At 42.8% G+C, this 19895-nt stretch overlaps 1 protein-coding gene across 2 annotated transcripts in view; it reads left to right on the forward strand.

Annotated features, from left to right (window-relative positions):
- Positions 1-19895, forward strand: part of HHAT (hedgehog acyltransferase) — a 262535-nt gene that overhangs the window by 220013 nt on the left and 22627 nt on the right. For both annotated transcript variants that reach the window (XM_058669146.1, XM_004578676.4), the window contains exon 11: positions 258-402. In XM_058669146.1, the coding sequence (XP_058525129.1) occupies positions 258-402 (145 nt within the window). The remainder of the gene's footprint in view (positions 1-257; positions 403-19895) is intronic.

The raw sequence follows: 19895 nt of genomic DNA on the forward strand, positions 1-19895 counted from the left end.
ACAAGGAGGGCTCCTCATTCACTAAGCCAGCTTGCTTGCTTCTGTTCCACATGTCAAGGGGAAGCCCATTGTGGCAGGAGGAAGTGGCAGCTCTAAGGTCTGTACTTATTTGCTAAGACTAGAATGGGCAGTGCTGCAGGGCTAGGCCCTTGGAGAGCTGCTTAAACAATGAGCTGGTTTAGTTGTTGACAAGGTGACCTCTGAACCCTGTTTCTTCTGCCTAACCCCAGACAACTCTTTTACCCTGTTCCCCACAGGCCCGACACCTCTCCCCTCAAGCTCGCCGCCGAGTCCATGCTGCCCTGGCCTCTTGCTCCACTTCCATGCTCATCCTGTTCAACCTGGTATTTCTTGGGGGTAATCAAGTTGGGAAAACCTACTGGAATAGGATCTTCATACAAGGTATGTGGCCTGAAAGTACTGTTTTCAGTTCATGTCTTGGTTTTCATGTGTGGTGTTGGTAATGGAGATGGGATTTGTGGGAGTCATTTGTTGCTGGATACTTGCTAAATGACCTACAAGAGTCCAACCAGAAACAGACTGCCATGGTTAGCTATGACTTTCAGTGTTCCCTGTGTTTAATGTACCACATACCTGCCATGTGCGATACTTGTTTAACATCACAGCACCTTATCCCAGCTTTTCCAAATTCTGCATTCCTTATACCTAGCTGTGGGCATGGCATGCGTGTTTGTTATAGCTCTTGATTTTACTTTTTAAGTATTTGTTTATTTGAAAGTCATAGTGACAGAAGAAGAGCCAGAGAGGGGGAGAGCTCTTCCATCTGCTGGTTCACCCACCAGCATTAAGCCATAATAGTTGGGCTTGGCTTGGCTGGGCTGGGTTTGGCTAGGTTGAAGCCAGGAGCCAGAAGCTCCCCACTTAGGTGGTAGGGACTGAAGTACCTGGGTCAGAACCTGTCGCTTCCTAGACGTGTTAGCAGTGGCTGAATCAGAATCAGGGTAGCTTGGACTTGAACCAGCACTTTTTAAAGGTGATATAGGCATCTCAAGTAACAGTCTAACCTTTTGTACTGAAACACCTGCCCTAGCTTTTGGTTTTGTATATTTTTGTCTAAACACTACATTATGTATATTATGTGGATCATCTCAAAGTCCATAGGAGAGCTACACCTGCAGCAGGCACAATGCTAGTATGTGGGAGCATTGAAAACATAATTACGTGAATAACTGATCATCATTTGTTGGTGAACACCGTGCTTTTTATTCTTGGATAAAGTAAGTGTTGTATCACATTCTTAAGAGAAATGGAAGGTTTGGAGTTAACTGCAGTTGTGCATGGCTGTAGCCATGCACAACTTTTAAAATTATGTTTTAAAAGAAAAAAAAATTCCTGTTTCTCTGATCAGCAACATGGTCTTGTCCTTCAGTTTTGAGAGATTTTGCTAAGCAATGTGGGCTGTTGTCTCCACATCTGTGTTTCCAAGGAGCCAGCGACATGTTCCCTGAAGCTCTTTTCACTCCAGAAAAGGCCCCAACACAACTGCAGGATTTCAGCAGGCAGGTCATAGATCCTCAACCGTGCAAGCTTGAGCGAGCCAGGCTCCCAGGAGCCTCAGAGATCCCTCCTCCCCTTGAGTTTCATCACTAAAATCGCCCTTTTGATCTTGTTTTCTAAAAGATTTTTTCGCTGGTTATTCCTGAAAAGACCATGTGCATTTCAAGTGGAGGGTGAACTTTAATATGTGTGGAGGATGGTGGCTCAGAAAATCTAAAGATGGCTGACAGTATCTCCCACGCATCTCACCTCCCACCAAAGAACTTAGCACAGTGTTGAAAACATTGTGAGTTGGAATGATGCTGGCTCAGAGGTGGCTTGTTGCTGCAGTGACAAGGCTCCAATTCTTGCTTCAGTTATCCAAACATTTAATGTCTGCTGCTTGCAAGGCCCCGAGAAAAGAGGAATGTAAAAAAGAAAAGCATATGGAAATGTGGGAGCCAAATGTGGAAATGAAAATGTGATAGCAGACTTAGCATGGCATGTCTGTAAGTGACTTGCAGAGCTCACGAGATGGAGTAGCTGGCTTTCTGTAGGAGTGGGCTGCAAGGTGGATTGGAGCCATCATGAGGAATTCGTCAGGTGTACAGAAGGCAGGTGCACTGGGGGAATGAAGAGCGGTTGCTTAGTAAGAAACTAAAGCTTCAGTGAGTTTTTGCCATAGAAATCTCTGTCTCAAAATTCATTCTCTTCTGCATGTGGGAGGAAGCAGTGTTCTAGATGAGTGTAACTGTGTGGATCCCAGCAGTCTGTGCTCTGGAACTCCTGAGGTGTGTGTGGGGGGCTTCTTCCGAGGTTTTTGGACCACTGTGCCACTTGTCCTCTGCTGTGGATCTTTGTTCCTGAATGACTGCTATCTTGAAGAAAAGTGAATGCCACATGATGCTACATCTCCCATTGTGAGACCACTGGGTTTCATTTCATAGCTATTTTGTTTAACCTGAAAGAAGATTCATATGCATATTTATGGTTTTGGTACAACAGTGATCACTTAGTCTCAAGGATGTTTCCTGAGACTGTGCTGGGGATGTTCATACATTAGCTTCCTAAAATAAAATCTAGGAAATTTAAATTCTGGAATTCATCTGGCCCCAGAGCCTTCAGAGAAAAAATGGTTGCATATATGGAGAGACTTCAAAAAGATTATGGAAAAATGAAATTCAAAGTTGAGTCTTGGGGTTGCAATTATGATGCCATAGGTCAAGCTGCTGCTTAGGACAGTAGCATCCCATACTGGAGCACCAGTTCAAGTCCAGGCTACTCCTCTTCTGATCCAGCTCCATGCTAGTGCATCTGGGAAAGCAGCAGAAGATGGTTCAGGTACTTGATCCCCCTCTCACTGCCTTTGGGAGACCAAGATGGAGTTCTGGGTTCCTGGCTTTGGCCTGGACCAATCCCAGCCATTGTGAAAGTGAGCCAGTAAATGAAGGTCTCTGTTTCTCTATCTCGCCATCTCTTCTTTTTACCCTCTGTATCACTTTGCCTTTCAGATAAATAAGTCTTTAAAGTTTATTCTAGTGTGAAAAATAATGAAAAACTATACATAATATATATTTTCCATAAACATTTTAAAGACCTCTTGTACCAAAAGATTTCACTTCATAATGAACTTTTTATTTTTAAAAATGCATTTGAAGGGCAGATAGAGATGACATAAGCATTCATCTGTTGGTTTACTCCTCGCAGGCCTTCAGATACTGGCACTGGGCTGGATCTGTAACCAAGGGCCAGAAATTCAATCCAGATCTCTAACGTGGATGGCAGGTTCCCAACACATGAACCATCACTGCTGCTTTCTAGGGTCTGCATTAGCAGGAAGCTGGAGTCAGGAGCCAGATATGGAATCCCAATTCTCCCATGTGGAATATGGGTGTCTGAACTGACATTCTAGCAGCTGGGCCAAATGCCTGCCTCTAAACATATCCTGTAAAAGGTTTCATTTATATATTTATTTTATATATGGAGCTTATAGGGAAGGAAGGCGAGAGGAGAGCAGGGAATAGGAAGGGTGATTTCTCACATGCTGGTTCATTTGCCAAGTTTCACAACAGCTGAGGGTGGGCCAGGCCAACTCCAGGAGCCTGAAAATCAGTCTGGTTCATCATCTATGGAGGTGGGAGGGACCCCACTACTTGAGGCATCGCCTGCTGCCTTCCTGAGTGTGCTAACTGGAAGCACTCTTACATGTGTAGCTACTAATGAAAGGGCCAAGACCCACAGCCTCGGGTTCTCTTCCTTTGACTTTGTTGTCAGTTCCTGTTGCTTCAACACAGAGCAAATTGCAGTGAAGTGAGTGAGGAAACAAAACTGTGAAGAATAGATGATGTTTCAACTCAATGTCTGCATTTAAAGGTTTTGTAGAAAGATGACCCCCCTTTCTGAGTCTGTTGCTATGGCAGAGGCAAGGTACTGGGCTGCCTCTCTCCGAGTCCTGGAACAGAGGAAAAGGAGCAGACATGTGTCAGGGAGGAGGGAGGGATGAGAGGAGGTTTGCATGTGCCTCATGGCTAATAAGGTGGAGGTACATGGGTGTCTTAGACGATGCAGCCTCCCTAATTCTCAGGGAACCTTTCTTGTCATCCCTGATGTTCCTGGAAGCATCTCCTTATTGGCCTAAGCCAGTTATCATCAGGTCACTATCCCGAGTGCATTGGGTTTAGCTGTCTGTTGGCCTTAAGCGACAATGTTTATTTGGTAGCTTCTGTAAAAATTGTAGTCTCTGTGAGTGATATGACACTGTATATCGGGCCCTTCCCCTTATGCTATGCCCCTATTCCACTGTCCAGCAGAACAGGTGTTGTCAGCAACAACGCAAGTGAAGGGCTAGAAGAACAGAGCAGCGGACCTAGGGCTCTGGGGTGTTCCATGCACAAAGCATTTTGTCAACACATATTACCTCTGCCACTGAATTCCACAGAGAATAAGGAATCTTCGGTTTTGCTCTTTTTTACTGTTCAAATTTACTTTAAGCTGCTTGGGGAATATAGATGTGTAGGCCTGCGAATATATGAGGGACAAGGTGAGTCGATGGATCTGAGATGGACACAGTCAGGGATTTGGTCCACATGGCCCACAGCTGAAGGGGCTCCACTTTGTTATGCTCTGTGGAGACAAGTGCAAGGTGGTCCTAACTTGGTTTTGGCTCTCAAAAGTATTTCCTGATGGAAGGAGCTTTTTCATGTCTACTTTAAATCTACGAGATTGAAGCACAAGTTGATTTCATCAGTACAGTGACTATTGCTCTGTAATGCAAAGATATTAGTATGGTGTGACTGCACACCTGCAAGGTCAGTCATGATGACACCTGTGGTCTCAGCATCCTTGCCCTGCTGTCTCCATGCACCTGGAACTGCATGGGGTTAGGGCAGAACTGGAGGAGATGGACTTATGTCGGGGTCCAACCTAGAGAGGACTGAGGGCCTTGTGTTCATCAGGTGCAGGCATGGTATTCTTTGTGAAGTTTACTTTTCTCCCTGGGCTATGTTCCAATGGAACCAAAATGCTTTCCAAGAGGTGGGGCCCTGGATTATGCATCTAGGCTTTTGTAGCTTTTCAGAGGGGTGGGGGGGACTTGACATTCACCATCAACTCTTTGTTTCGCACACACAGCATCTATGTACTAGCATATGACCATGCATACCTGTGTTTTTCTCCATATTGTGTGATATAGTTTGGCCAACACATCCTCAACACCCAGCTCCTGGACTGTCCTCATACCGGAACCAAGGGAATTTGATCCTTTTCTCTCTAGACTGCAGTGAAGAAAGAGCTAGTAGTTTCTGTACACAGGTCAGAACCTTTATATTCCCATATTTGCTTGCTATTTCTAGCTGACAGAGAAGAAAGTGTATTTTCTCCCTGATTACTAACTTGTCCGGGAAGTTTATTTGTGCACTGATTCCAATGGCTCTGGACAGGTATTTTATTTAAAGCTGAAGCAGGTCTTTGCCACTGCAAATTCTGGAGGACTGAGGCTAAACAAAAATCCATTCTCTTTACATCTTCTTGAATTCTTGTGGTGAAAAATTTCATTTCTTGTGAGAGGAGCAGAGGGAAGGTGTCAGTGTCTGAGGCCATCCTTTCTGAGTTCATTTCACCACCTACACTGATCCCTGCTTTAAATGGAGTTACTACTGTGCCCCTGCATTCTTCTCCACAGGATCCTTTGAAAGTTCTAGAACAGTTTGGGGAGCAGGAACTTCCCACCCATTGGTCTAGTGGTGTGGTTGATGTGTATGTGTAAATGAAGCACACATGAATTTATCCATGGCTGTATATTCATTTATTTCTGGCTTGTGATTTTCAAGATTTGCGGAGGTCTTTGTTTCTTCTAAGCCTAATGATCACTGTGGTGACCAGGACATCTGTTTTTCTGCAAGTAGTTTAGGGCAAGTTACCGGTGTACTTCAGGCGTATTAATCTCAGGAAACACTTAAATAGCAGAATGATGGACTTAACGACGGTTTATGAAGGACTATACTCTTGTAATAATATAAGGGAAATCAGTTGGGAGGAAGGGATTTAAGGAAGGGAGAAAGGAAATCCCAGAGCCTATGAAACTGTATCATAAAATAATAAAATTAATTAATTAATTTTTCAAAAAGCTAACAGGCTTTCTAAAATATCTACAAAGGACTTTGAACCACAGTGTGTTGAAACCTCATTTTCTCTGGGGTTATGTGAAACTTTTTCCTGCTAATTAGGCGTTTCCATGATTTATTTTGAAAAGAGTTACGTGGGCTGTGGAAATATTTTAGTGTCTTTAAATAGAAAATCAAGTAAAATCAGAATAGCTTAGACACTGTTGACCAAATACAAATGAAAGAATTTCGTATTTTTATAGATTTATGGGCATGTAATATTTTAAATCTCATCATCTGCTCTTCTTATGGGTCTCTCATTAGCCCGTAACTGACCTGTATCTCCCACCATCCCCTGCCCCGGCATACATATGCATACTGATGTGGGACTGGTGGCTGAAGGCAGAAGGAAGTCTGAAATGAAAACCCTACTTTCAATTCTATCCAATGTACCAGTGACCAGAGAATCCCTTCTATCAGTCTGTCTCCCTAAATCACTATTGAACATTATTTAAAACATCTTAAAATATAAATACCAAGAAATTCACCTATATGTACAGGTATATTTCCATCATCTGGCCGCATTCATAACCAACACTCAAATGAAGACCAAAGTATTACTAGCATCCCAAAAGTCTTCACTCTTCCCTTCTCTCCATTTCTTTTTTTTTTTCAAACACATGAAAATGAATATATTGTTCAACTGATTCGGTTTGATGAAGCATTGTTTAGAACTGTGTGCCAATGATATGATGTCCATGCAATTTGTATATTCTGTGTTTATATTAACTATCACAACTAAGAGTTGTGATACTTTGTTGTGGTTTATTTCTCTAGTTGCATCCATTTCCTTGCAAATATTGGAATTTCATTCTTTTTTTTATACCTAAGTAATACAACATCCTGTGTATATACCACGTTTCCTTTATCCATTCATCAGCTATTGGATATCTAGGTTAATTTTAACTCTCAACTCTTGTGAATTGAGCTGCAACAAACCTGGGAGTGGAGGTAACTCTTTCATATGCTGATTTAATTTCCTTTGGACATATTTATTCCCAAGAGAGTTTCTCTTCAGATTGTATAAATCTTTTAAAAATGGTACAAATCAGGAATACTTTAAAAGCACTTAGTATTTTGGTAAACACAAGGATAAATCTAGCATGATTCAGTGGCGTCAGGTGTCTCCCTGGGAAGAAAATCTTTAGCAAATCTGTTGTTGAATTTCTTTTTGCAGGTGCTCTGGGCACTGATCAATGACTTGAGTTATTTTATAACCACTATAACAGACCGTGACAAATCTGACAGTTTAGGATGATGTTGCATTTATTCCTTTATGGTTCAGGAGGCCAGAAGTCTAAAATCAGTCTCCTGAAATCACGTCAAGGTGTTGGTGGCTAGATCCTTCTGGAGGCTCACAGGGAAAAAAATATTTCTCTGCCATTTCCAACCTTACAAAGGCTGTCTTCCTTTGACCCCTGACATCTGGGCTCCATCTTCAAAGCCACAGTGTCTTATCTACAAAACTCGTTCTCCCTGCTTCCCTGCTTCCATCATCACTTCTCCTTTTGTCTTACTCTGGCTCCTTCCATGTCTATTTAGAAAACCCAAGAAAAACCTCATAACGTCTCAGAACTGATCCACTACTACTTCTGCAGCATTCTTTTGCCCAAAGTCTGCCAAAAACACATTCCCTCTCCTGATAGAGAGCACCCAAGTCATGTTGCAAAGGCTATGTTGATAAAGCCAGGAGCGAAGGGCATAATCACACTTTTTTTTTAAGACCATTATTTTCACATTGTTTTTTTTTTTTTTTTCTGTATCTGGGTTAAACGGGGAGACAAAGGGAGAAGCCCCACCCAGTCTCCCACCCATCCCAGGTCCCTGATGTGGGACATGCTCCTAGGGTCTTGCTCAAGTGGTTTTGATAGTTCAACAGTAATGGATTGCTGCCAACCTTGCCATTCCAAGCATGACGAGGTCACTGCAGAATCCGCTGATTGACATAGTCCACTTTAGAGTCTCCGTTTGCCCAATTTTTCACTGGGCATAATCACAGATCGCAGGCTGTGTCAGTGGTGTGTTCAGAGGGGACAGAAGAGGTGGCCCCCACACGTGTCCTTGTTACCAGTCACCAGGCATAGGTGATCCTCATGAACTTGGAGAGCTAAGGGAGTCACATTGGCCTATTTTGTTTTCTCTCTCCTTACCTTCTACTCTTCTCTCCTTCTCCCTTTCTTCTTCCCTTGTTAGAGGCTTTCTCATGGGACTATTAGATTCCTTCATTGTTTTAGTTGAGTTGATCTGTGGGCTCAGTATTATCTAGAGCAGTGATGTTGCGGTGCTGTTGCCTCTGTGTGTGTGCTATTCGTACAGATGAGGCATGAGGCGTTAGGACACTCAGGCTGATCTGGCTTGAAGTGACCCACTTGCCTGTGATCCAGTCTGACCAGGTGAAGTTCTACATAGGTTGTGAAGGCCAGCCAATAACCACATATGCTCTGGCTTCCTTTTGCAAAGATATTTACTCCTGTCATGAAACCTTTCCCAAGTCCTCTAACAGATTATAATTTAGTGTCCCTTAGTAGTAGTGATAGCACTTATTTTTAAAAACTCTTTATTTGTTAATTTCCTTGAGGCTGGGATTGTGGCATAGCAGGTAGAGCCGCTGCCTGTGATGCATAGGAGCTTCAGTTTGTGTCTGGATTGCTCCACTCCTGATCCAGCTCTCTGCTAATGGCTTGGGAAAACCAGTGGAGGATGGTCCATGGGTTTGAGCCCCTGCAACCCAAGAGAAGGACCCAGATGGAGCTCCTGGCTTTAGCCTGGCCATTGTAACCAGATAGAAATGAGCCAGCAGATAGAAGATTCCCAATCTCTCTCTCTCTCTCTCTCTCTCTCTCTCTCTCTCTCTCTCTCTCTCTCTCACTTGGAAATGAATCCTTTTGGAAAAGAAATGTTCCCATTCACAACTTAGTTGATCTCAATAGTCTTATGAGACAGCTTGCGCAGACATCAATGTGAGGCTCAGAGAGGCTAGAAAACCTATTCAGAATAATGTGATAACAGGCCTTGGCCCCTAACCCCCATATCCTTCATATTGTAACACTCTTCTCTACCTGCTCTATGAGGCTTAGCTCATTACCAGCCCTGGATGTCACTGTCAGAATCTGCAGGGCACGTTTAGTTGTTCCGATTCTTATTGTGGATGTGCATGGGATCGTGAGAGGGAGCAAAATCTGAACTTGCAGTTCTCAGCGCCTTCAAGCCGAGCTGAGCACAGGCCACTCTGTTTTTTTTTTTTTTTTTTTTTTTTTTTAATTTTATTTTAAATTCATTAATTACATTGTATTATGTGACACAGTTTCATAGGTACTGGGATTCTCCCCACCCCTCCCCAAACCCTCCCACCATGGTGGATTCCTCCACCTTGTTGCATAACCACAGTTCAAGTTCAGTTGAGATTCCCCCATTGCAAGCATATACCAAACATAGAGTCCAGCATCTTATTGTCTAGTCAAGTTCAACGGCTTCTTAGGTATACCCTCTCTGGTCTGAAGACAGAGCCAGCAGAGTATCATCCCGATCAATTAAAAGCTCCAACATACCATCAGCAAAAATTTACATCATTATGGAATTAATTGACATAGTAATGAGTAACCAATATGGTAAAAGTAAATGCGATTTCTTATCCACCTTCTGTGACCACCTCATTGACATTTCAATTTTGGTTTATACACAACATATAACATTCATAACATAACTTGTTATACATAACATCATATCAAATTAAGGCAAACATGTGGTATTTAACCTTTTGGGATTGGCTCATTTCCCTTAGCATTATGGTTTCCAGTTTGGCCCATTTGGCCACAAAGAACTGCATTTTGTTTTTTTTAATAGCTGAGTAGTATTCCATGGAGTAGATGAACCATAGCTTTCTTATCCAATCCTCTGTTGATGGGCATTTTGGCTGCTTCCATGTTTTTGCAATTACTGATTGTGCTGCTATGAACATAGGAGTGCATGTTGGTTTCTCATAAAACAAGTGTTCTGGATATATTCCTAGGAGTGCTATTGCTGGGTCATACGGTATGTTGTATTTGAGTTGTTTGAATGTTCTCCATACTGATTTCCATAGAGGCTGTACCAGCCTGCAGCCCCACCAGCAGTGCAGTAGGGTTCCCTTTTCCCCGCAACCTCGCCAACAAGTGTTGTTGGTGCTTTTATTCATGTGGGCCAGTCTTACTGGCGTTAGGTGGTACCTCATTGATGTTTTAATTTGGATTTCCCTTATTGCCAGGGAACTTGAGCATTTTTTCATATGTTTATTTGCCATTTGGGTTTGTTCCTTTGTGAAGTGTTTGCCCATTTCCCGTTAGGCCACTCTGTTTTATCCTGAGCCTGCCCAGTTGGTGGAGGATTCCGGCAGGCTGACAAACGAGTGCTTAGGATGCTGAATTTCCCTCTTTGGTTTGTTGAGACATTGCACTGGGTTACCCATAAAACCTTGTTTCTAATATAATCCCCTTTTGCAGCCCCAGGAAAAAGTGGATCACAGAGGTCACAGTGTTTCGTCTTGCATTTGAATGCCCAGAGAAGCACGATGACCCCAAGGTGGCTGCAGCATAGCCCAAGGGCCGTGGCACTGACGTCCTACGCCAAGTAGTGCTGCCAAGGTGGTTGCAGGCAGCAACGTGGGCTGCTGGCAGCCCTTTTCTTTGCAGTAGAGATCAGAAAGTGGAATCCAGAGGGATTTGGCTTTTGCCTCAGGAATTCTATCTGGATCCAGGGTCACTTCTCTTGAGGATAATGAAGGCACTCAAGCATTTCAGTGACTTTTCTGAAATGAGAATAAAAATCGTAAAGCAAAAAGTCACCATCTCTTAAAGACAGGAGGAAGTGAGTCCTGTGTGGTCAACAGCATTTCCGCACCTCTTGGGATTTCTCAGGAGGACAGAGGTGCATGCTTCCAGGTGGGGGAGCCTCGTCTGGGTGAATTTCTCTGCCCTGGCTTAGGATTCTTGCAACCTACCGTGAGCCCATTTCCTGCTGCTGTGGAACATGCTTTGCAAAGGCACCTCCTAGGAAAATAAACCAAAGCAAAAGGAGTGTGATGGGTTGAATTGTTTTCAAGTCCTAACTCCTAGCACCTCAAAAACATGTTTGGCCTTGTTTGTAAATTAGTTGTTTTGATTTTTTTTTTTTTAGCAGAGGTGACAAGTTAAGATGGAGTCCAGTAGGACTAGTGTCTTTATGAAAAGGGGAAAATTTTGTACAGAATCTTGAGCGACTGAGTTCCCCAGAGATGCTAGGAAGTCACAGGCAGAAGAGCTGTGTGAAGATGGAGGCGGGGCTGGAGTGAGGCTGCCCAGAGGCTGGCAGAGACCAGAAACATCTTCCCCCAGTGGATGGAGAGGAAACCGCTGACACAGTGATCTACTTCCAGCTCCAGAACTGTGAGCACCTCTGTTGTTCGGAACCAGGTGGTTTGGGGGTGCTTGTGTGAAAGCCCTAGGAAACTGGCACAGGGAACTTGGTATTGCGAGGGCTGGGTAGATGGAGGCAGAGAAAGCACTGATGGCTCCTCCACTTGAAGAAATACAGTTCACAGCACCAGCCCAGGGGCTAAAGGGTCAGAAGCGCTCACTTCCAGGATAGACATCCACACTGTAGTTAGACACAGACTGTGCTGCCTGGTTATGGCCAGAGGATGGAGATTCCCATAGTGTGAAGTAGTGGTAGGGGTGACCCCATCACACTGATATCCTGTGGCCATCCAGAAGTAGGGGAGGTCCAGCCAGGGCCCTGTGGAAGTGCAGAATGAGAAAACCCAGTTTGGTTCCTGGGCAGCTCTTGTGCTACCCAAACAGGGTCCATCAGGTTATAGAGTGGTGATGTGATTGGTAGAGATGGGTGAGCAGAAATAGGAACCCCCAGTGACCATCACCAATAAGCTGATGTTAAGCAAAGTCAAACTCCCGGCCACCATGTGCCTTCCTGTGGGTCATCTCATCCAATGGATCCTTTTCTAACCTGTGACTTTGATTCTAAAGGAAGCAACCAGTCAAAACATGTGTGTGAAAATCTATGTCCCGGCCCCTATTTTGGGCTGAAAGGCTGAAGCTGCCTGGAATAGTGGGCAGTGCTGATTCAGATCCATATGGGAGCTGCCTGGTTTCTTGCTGAGCTCAGGCCCAAAGCCTGCATCCCCAGGGCCAGCCCAAGCTGGGTGCCATGCCCACAGCACTTCTCTGCCCTGCTTTGTTCTCCTCTGGCAGATGTAACGCCCCAGCTGCTGCCCACTCTCACGCAGAGAAGGAAGCAGCTGCTAATTTTAGCTCTAGTTAGTCTCCAGGCAGCACGATTCAGGATTTTTTTTTCCCTCTTTTTTAATTGTGCTGGGTTTTTTTCTTTTTTTTTTTTTTTTTAAGATTTATTTATTTTTACTGGAAAGGCAGATATATGGAGAGGAGGAGAAACAGAGAGGAAGGTCCTCCATCTGATGGTTCACTCCCCAAGTGACCATAACCGCCAGAGCTGAGCCAACCTGAACCCAGCAGCCAGGAGCTCTTGCGGGTCTCCCACGCGGGTGCAGGGTGCCAAAACTTTGGGCTGTCCTCGACTGCCCTCCCAGGCCACAGGCAGGGAGCTGGATGGGAAGCAGGACCGCCGGGATTAGAACCAGTGCCCGCATGGACTCCCGGCACGTTCAAGGCATGAACTTTGACCACTACGCCATTGTGCCAGGCCCTGGTTTTATTTTCTTGTGATCTTGTTGGGAAACGGGAAGATTGGCAAGACTCACCTATCCATCAAATGAAGAGGGAAAAGCAGTATTTTGTTTTAAAAAGCAGTTGTGTCCCTTTGCTCTTAGAAGTTTCCCAGGAGTCAAGAGTATGCATTGGAGAGAGTTAGCTGTAACTGCAGCTTTCAAGGGAAGAGGAAAACGGACAGTGCAGAGCTAAAAAGGACTAGAATATTCTGCCCATAGGGCTGTAGGAAGACGTCTCTGGTCCACTTGCAGGAAGCCAAGGCACACTCAGTTATGACAAAAGAATATGGGTTTTAGCTAGATAAATCTGATTTCCATTTCTCCCATTATCTGTTTGCATGTTGAATGGGTAGGACCACCTATTATGTCTCCTTGATGAAAAGGTCATTTAACAGATTTTTGATCAGGTGCCAGCAGGGCACCATTTATGTCCTGCCATCTGTCCATCACAGAACACTTGAAAGATGTCAGATAATGTAATGGGTGTCACAGCCAAGCTGTGCCTGAACATCTTCCGGTCACAGAGTCTCATGTGTGGAACTGTGCTTTTTGCCCAATAGTTATTTGTTAGTGAGCTCAAGGAAACCAAATATCTTAACAAAATTGTTCTTGATCTGGTTTTAACATTCTGTTTGTGTCCACCGTTATTCATAACTTAGTTTTCTCATATGAGAAGCTCGATTCTTGATTACTTTTCTCATCTCATGGCTGCCTCAGCAAGATTGATGGAGGGTTAGGTCATAACTTTTGCATCGTGCATTGTACAAAATTGCTATCATCAGCAAGGATTTTACTAAAAGAAGCGAAAAGTATACGGCTGGGAAATAAGAAGTGTGGGAAGTGTCTGAGATCATCTGAGCCAGGAAGGAGTGTCTGGGTATGAGGCTAAGATTATTTTAAAAATTGCTAGAGGGGGAAAGCTTCCTTATTCCTCTGCAGCTGCTGTACTGGGTGCATGGGATGCAATGACAATCAAATGTGCATTAAGTGCAGGCCCAATGTGTTACCGTGCTTTGGGAGATAATGCTTTCATATGTACTGTGGGGACACAAAGGTGAATGTTTCAGAGATGCAGCAGTAAGTTTATTTTAGAACAAATCTAAACAACCATCTACCACATGCCATGATATTTGTGTTCTTAAGGTGAATTTAAAGGGTAAGGACCAAACTTGGTGTGGCACAAAGGCCTAGTACCATAAAATAGTAAATTAAGGAGACCAAGCATCTTGGTGTCATGGCAGGGAAGGACATCGGGTGTGACATGACTGCATAGGTTAGATGTACGTGTGGATACCAGAAAAATAATCAGAAGGCCAGAAGACACTCCATTTGCCACACTAAAGAGTGTGGGCTTCATCCTTCATAAGCAGGGCTGGGAGAGGTTGCAGGGACATTTGCCAGGGTGATAACAGAGTTCTCAGTTTTGAAAGTTTGTGAAGAAACAATGTGGAGATTGATTTGGAAGAGAATAGGACTAGGAGCAGGGGAGAGTGAGGAGGCTGTGTCCCAGTGTGAGGGATGACAAGGGCCTGAGCTATAGCTGCCTGATATCAAAGCACAGGAAAGATGAAGAAGAAATCCTCAGAATTTTCTCTGAGAATTTTAGGGTACCATCTAAATCTTCATGATTGGTTCAGTTTATAGGTTTTGGTACCTGAGATAGATAAACAGGCTACATACTCCTGACTAACTCTGGTATGTATGTATGTATGTAGCAGGTATAGGTTACCATAGATTAATTTCTACACATGTCCTCTGTTAAGGGGATGTACCAGTGCTAGAAAAATGCCACAATAAGAGGATGAGTGGTACTTTGTAGGGATAACGTGCTGGTTCATAGGTTTGTGTTCTGGCTGATCCACTTCTTATGCAGCTCCCTGCTTGTGGCCTGGCAAGGCAGCAGAGGATGATCCAAAGCCTTGAGATCCTATACCCACATGAGAGACATGGAAGAAGCTCCTGGCTTCTGATCGGCTCCCTCCAGTCATCGTGGCCATTTGTGGAATGAACCAGTGATAGAAGATTTTTTCCTCTCTCTCTCTCTCTGTAAATCTGCCTTTACAATAATATTTTTTAAAAAGAAAATGTAAATCAAATGAGATAGTATTTCTCTAAGCAGTATAACTGCTTAGATGGCTATCATTGAAAAGTTTTATACTCTATGATAATAAGCATGTGAAAGGACACGAAGAAATTGGAATCCAAATACATTGCTGGTAAGAATTTAACAAGGAAAACAAGACACTGTCTGGTAAGTCCTAAAAGCTAAGCAGAGCTACCATATGACATAGCGATTTCACTGCAGACATATACTTAAAAAAAAAAAAAAAAGAAAAATCTTGTACAAAATCTTGTACATGACTGTTCATGATGTCATTATGCAGAATGGTGAAGGAGTAGAAACAGTTCTCATGTTCACCAGCTGATAAATGGTTGAATAGTATGTGGAATGATCATGGCATGGGCCCTATGGAAATGGAATATGGATACATGTCACATAATTGGGTAGGCTTGAAAACATGCTATGTGAAAGAGATCAGCCACTTATTTAACTTTATTTCTGTAAGAATTCCAGAATAGACTATGAAGAAAAATAATAGATTAGGAGTTGCCTAGAATTGAGAAGGCTAGAGGTTTGTAGGATTATAGTTAATGGTTATGGATTTGTTATTAGAAATGATGAAATATGGTTGTGGTAGTTATACTATCTTGTGAATATACCCAAAGCCATTGAATTGCATGTTTTAGATGGGCAACTTGTGTATGAGCTGAATTGTGTTTCAATAGTTATAGCTAGTTTAGGGTGAAAGGATAGTTGGTCTAACATGGTTCTTCTCTCTTGTTCGTCCATTTACATATATGTCTGTCAGCCACTTTTATTTCAATTAGTTCATTCCTATATCTGTTTGCCCTTGCTTCCATCCTCCCGACTTCTTCCATTTCATTTTCTCCTTCCTTCATCACTTTCAATCCAAGGAAATAGTTCATTACTCATCTTTTAGGAACCTTGCTAGTCCCTGCTTTCCATAATGCTAGTTTGGCATTTTTCGTGTCCTTAAACTTTGCAGCTTAGCATATGGTCACTTTCCCAAGCTGTCCCAAGGAAGTGCTTTATGTTTACATAGCCAGCAGATGGATGTGCAGAAGTTCGGGCTGTGGTGAGTTTGACATGTAGCTGGGGGCTTTGCTGTAATGGTGGGAACACCTGGATCATAGGCGCTGTTGAGTCCACAGAAAGGCATGGAGGGAATGTTCTGATTTTGTTTATTTGCTTTGACAGTTCAGTGTTAAATATGTATGACACCCCTGCCTCCCGTCTGTGGCTCAGTGCAGGATTGATGTCTGGAGTTGCACTGCCCGTTATGAACACAGTGTTGAGTGATTTCAGGGTTGACTTGGTCGAAAACAAATTTCTTTTTTTTTTTTTAATTATTTATTATTTAACTTCAGTAATTACATTGTATTATGTGACACAGTTACATAGATACTTGGGTTCTCCCCACCCCTCCCCAAACCCTCCCACCATGGTGGATTCCTCCACCTTGCTGCATAACCACAGCTCAAGTTCAGTTGAGATTTCCCCATTGCAAGCGTATACCAAACATAGAGTCCAGCATCTTATTGTCCCGTCAAGTTCAACGGCTTCTTAGGTATACAAATTTCTTAATGAGATAGCTCCCTTTTTTTGTGTCATCTTTAATCAGTGTGATGTCAGCTCTTCTTTTTGCCTAACTTCCAGTATGGTTGTATCCTAAATTTATTTTGCATCTGAATCACCTGGAATGCTTATTTTTAAATGCAAACTCAGGAGCCAGGAATGGTAAGGGATTCCATTCAGTTGGTCTAGAGTAACACCCAGTTACTCTGCAAACCCCTGGTAATGAGGCAGGTATTTTGACATTGTGGGTTAAGCCACTGCTTGAGGTGTCCATGTATCATATGAGGATCGAGTTCCACTTCAGCTTTTGGTCCAGCTTTTTTCCATTGCATCTGGGAAGCAGCATACGATAGCTCAAGTTCTTTGGTCCCTGCCACCCACATGGGAGACCTGGGTGGAGCTGCTGGCTTTTCTCTGGCCCAGCTGTGCCTGTTTCAGGTATTTGGGGAAAAAGCCAGAGAGTGAAAGATCTTTCTCTCCACCTTACAAAGAAATACATAAAATTTTAATGGCACTAATGGGGACTCTGATTGAAATGTTTCTTGTATCACTCTAAGATACTCCACTATGCTTGATTGCTTTACACAGTTTTCATCAGCACTGTGGGAAACTGACTCAGCCTCCCAGGGCATCTGCTTATGTTCTGGAGAGATGATGTATGGCTTAAGATGAGCCAGCATTGTCCTGGGTGAGAACCTCTCCCTTTGAGTTTAGTTGGTAGACTCAATAGCTCTAGGCCACTATCCGCTCTCCAGTGAGGTGTGTAATCCAGATGAATTTATCTAAATAATCAACATCAGAGTTTAGAAGCCTACTGTTTGATACCAGATGCTGCCACTGTTTAATACACTTATTTGGAAACAAAAGGTGAATTTCCACAAAAGGGGCCTTAGGAAGAGAATTGATGGAACACAGGAGTGTGATAAGGAGAAAGTAAACTGCCATGCCAGTGTTTGAACTGTTTTCTGAAGAAGGATTGCTGGGTTCTGAGTCCAGGTGGGTGTGCGGGAGATTTTGTGATGTCTCTAAGATGTGCTTATGTTTCAAGATGTCGTGTGCTTGCTGATGGAGATAGATCATTCAGAACACCTCTCTGTTAAAATGTTCTTGGGGAAGCCATGTGCACATGGGACTATCAGTGAAAATTTAGGTGAACACTAGCCATCCTTTTTTTGCTTGGAATCATGGGAAGGCTGATATTTGAACCCATGTCATCTAATTTCTTCACTGATATGTTTATTATATCACACCACTAAGAAGATACTAGGCTTTGATTAGTTGTCTATCTGGATCTGATAATATTCAGGCATCTGGCTTTGTTCTTAAGAGTTCAGTTGATAAGATACTGAACACAACATGAGAAAAACTACATGAATGTTTGTGACATGGGTGTCAGTGATTTGTGTATGTTTTGAGGAAGAACTGAATGTCCATGTGTGTGGCAGACAGGGAGAAAAATCTCATGCGTCTTAAAAGCCAAGAAAGACTTCCTAAAAGAGATGTTTTGTTTCCTATTTTAGAAGTAGCATTTCATTGTTGAATTTAAGGAAAAATAATGTACATTTAGAAACTGCTTGGTTTTAAACATAAATTTCTTTTTTTTTTACAAACTGGACACACCTATATAGCCCATCCTAGTACTCTGGACATATCTCCGAGATCTCTCCATTTTTACCCTTTCTGGGACCATCAACATCCTGTTACCTAACAACATAGATAAATGTTGGTTGCATTTAAAATTTGAGTAGAGTAGTAAGGTATTAACAGTTCTGCTATAATTCCTGTTTGGAAATTATAATTCCTGTTTGGAAAATGCAAATTTCTGTCATGATTTTTTTCCATGAGGGAACAATATGAACATAATGTAATTTAGTGTTTGCTGATTTGCAATTTTGTCCTCAAGAAACTCTTAAATGAATGCAGGAAATGGCAGCCAACTGAGCCTGGTAGGAAGACACAATACACACGGAGACACACCTCAAACCTCCAGCAGCCCCTGCAGTCATTGGCATGTGCTAGGAGCCACACCCACCGGCTGCTGGTGCAATAAACTCCATCCAACTTCAGCTAATTCCTCTTCTACTCACTTCACTCACACACTGAAACCTTTCAGAAAGGAAATTTCAGCTTTTTTTTTTAATGTAAGTTTCTGTTTATCTTAGTATTTATGCATTGCTTAGCCATTTCATGTATGTAAAAGTGTCTTGCCATCTTTATTACATTTAGTCTTCTTTTTAAATGTTTTGGGACTTGAATCCAGGCATTGTAATTTGGAATGTGAGCCACCAGATAGCAGCATTTTAACTGCTGCACCAAATACGTATCCCATGCAACTACTGATGGATGTGTAGGTTATGCAGATTGAGCTGAATCAGAATCTTACTCTCAGTTTTTTTAGCATATTTTCTTGCAGCTCTATTGGTTTTGCACCCAAGAGTGAACGTGGCTGGGTCTTTGGATATATGTACATTCAGCTCCAATGGAAGGTCATCCTCCCAAAAGAGAACATTAGAATTCCAGTGACTGAACGCTTTGTAACACTTGGGATTGTCTGTCTTCATGAGTTTAGCTATGCTGGCAGGTGTGTTTGCATCCCATTTGCATTTCCGTAGTGACTAAAGCTTAAGAGTCTGTATGTTTATTGGGCACTTTTGTGAAATGTCTTTAGAAGCCTTCTGACCATTAGAAACTGAATTCATTGTCCTTGATTTATATCTATTCATATATATTTTGAAAGTCTTTCGTGGTTTTATGGAGTATAAATATGTTCTCTTTCTGTGGCTTTCTTTTTTAATTTTTTATGCTCTATTTTGATGAACAGATTTGCTTTCGTCTTACTTATCAGTCATTTCTTTCACTGTTAGTGCTCCCCGTGCCTGAGTTAAGAAATATCTGTTTATCCCAAGGTCACAAAGTATACATCATCGCCTAGCAGTTTTTTTTTCTTCATTTAGATGTGTAACAAATTTGGGATTAATTTTTTTCTTTAAATGTTTTTTTAAGATTTGTGTATTTTTATTGGAAAGTCAGATATGCAGAGAGGAGAAGAGACAGAGAGGAAGATCTTCCATCAGATCACTCACAACCCAAGTAGTTGCAACAGCTGGAGCTGAGCCAATCCAGAGTCAGGAGCCAAGAGCCTCCTCCAGGTCAAACACGTGGGTGCAAGGTGCCAAGTCTTTGGCCCATCCACGACTGCTTTCCCAGGCCACAAGTGGGGAGCTGGATGGGAAGTGGAGCCACCGGGATTAGAACCGGTGCCCATATAGGATCCTGTCACATGCAAGGCAAGGACTTTAGCCACTAGGCTATCACACTGGCCTTGGAAGTAATGTTTGTGTGTGATACCAGGCAGGAATCAAGA

Source organism: Ochotona princeps, chromosome 10 (genome assembly GCF_030435755.1).
Source record: "Ochotona princeps isolate mOchPri1 chromosome 10, mOchPri1.hap1, whole genome shotgun sequence".
Classification (NCBI taxonomy): Eukaryota; Metazoa; Chordata; class Mammalia; order Lagomorpha; family Ochotonidae; genus Ochotona; species Ochotona princeps.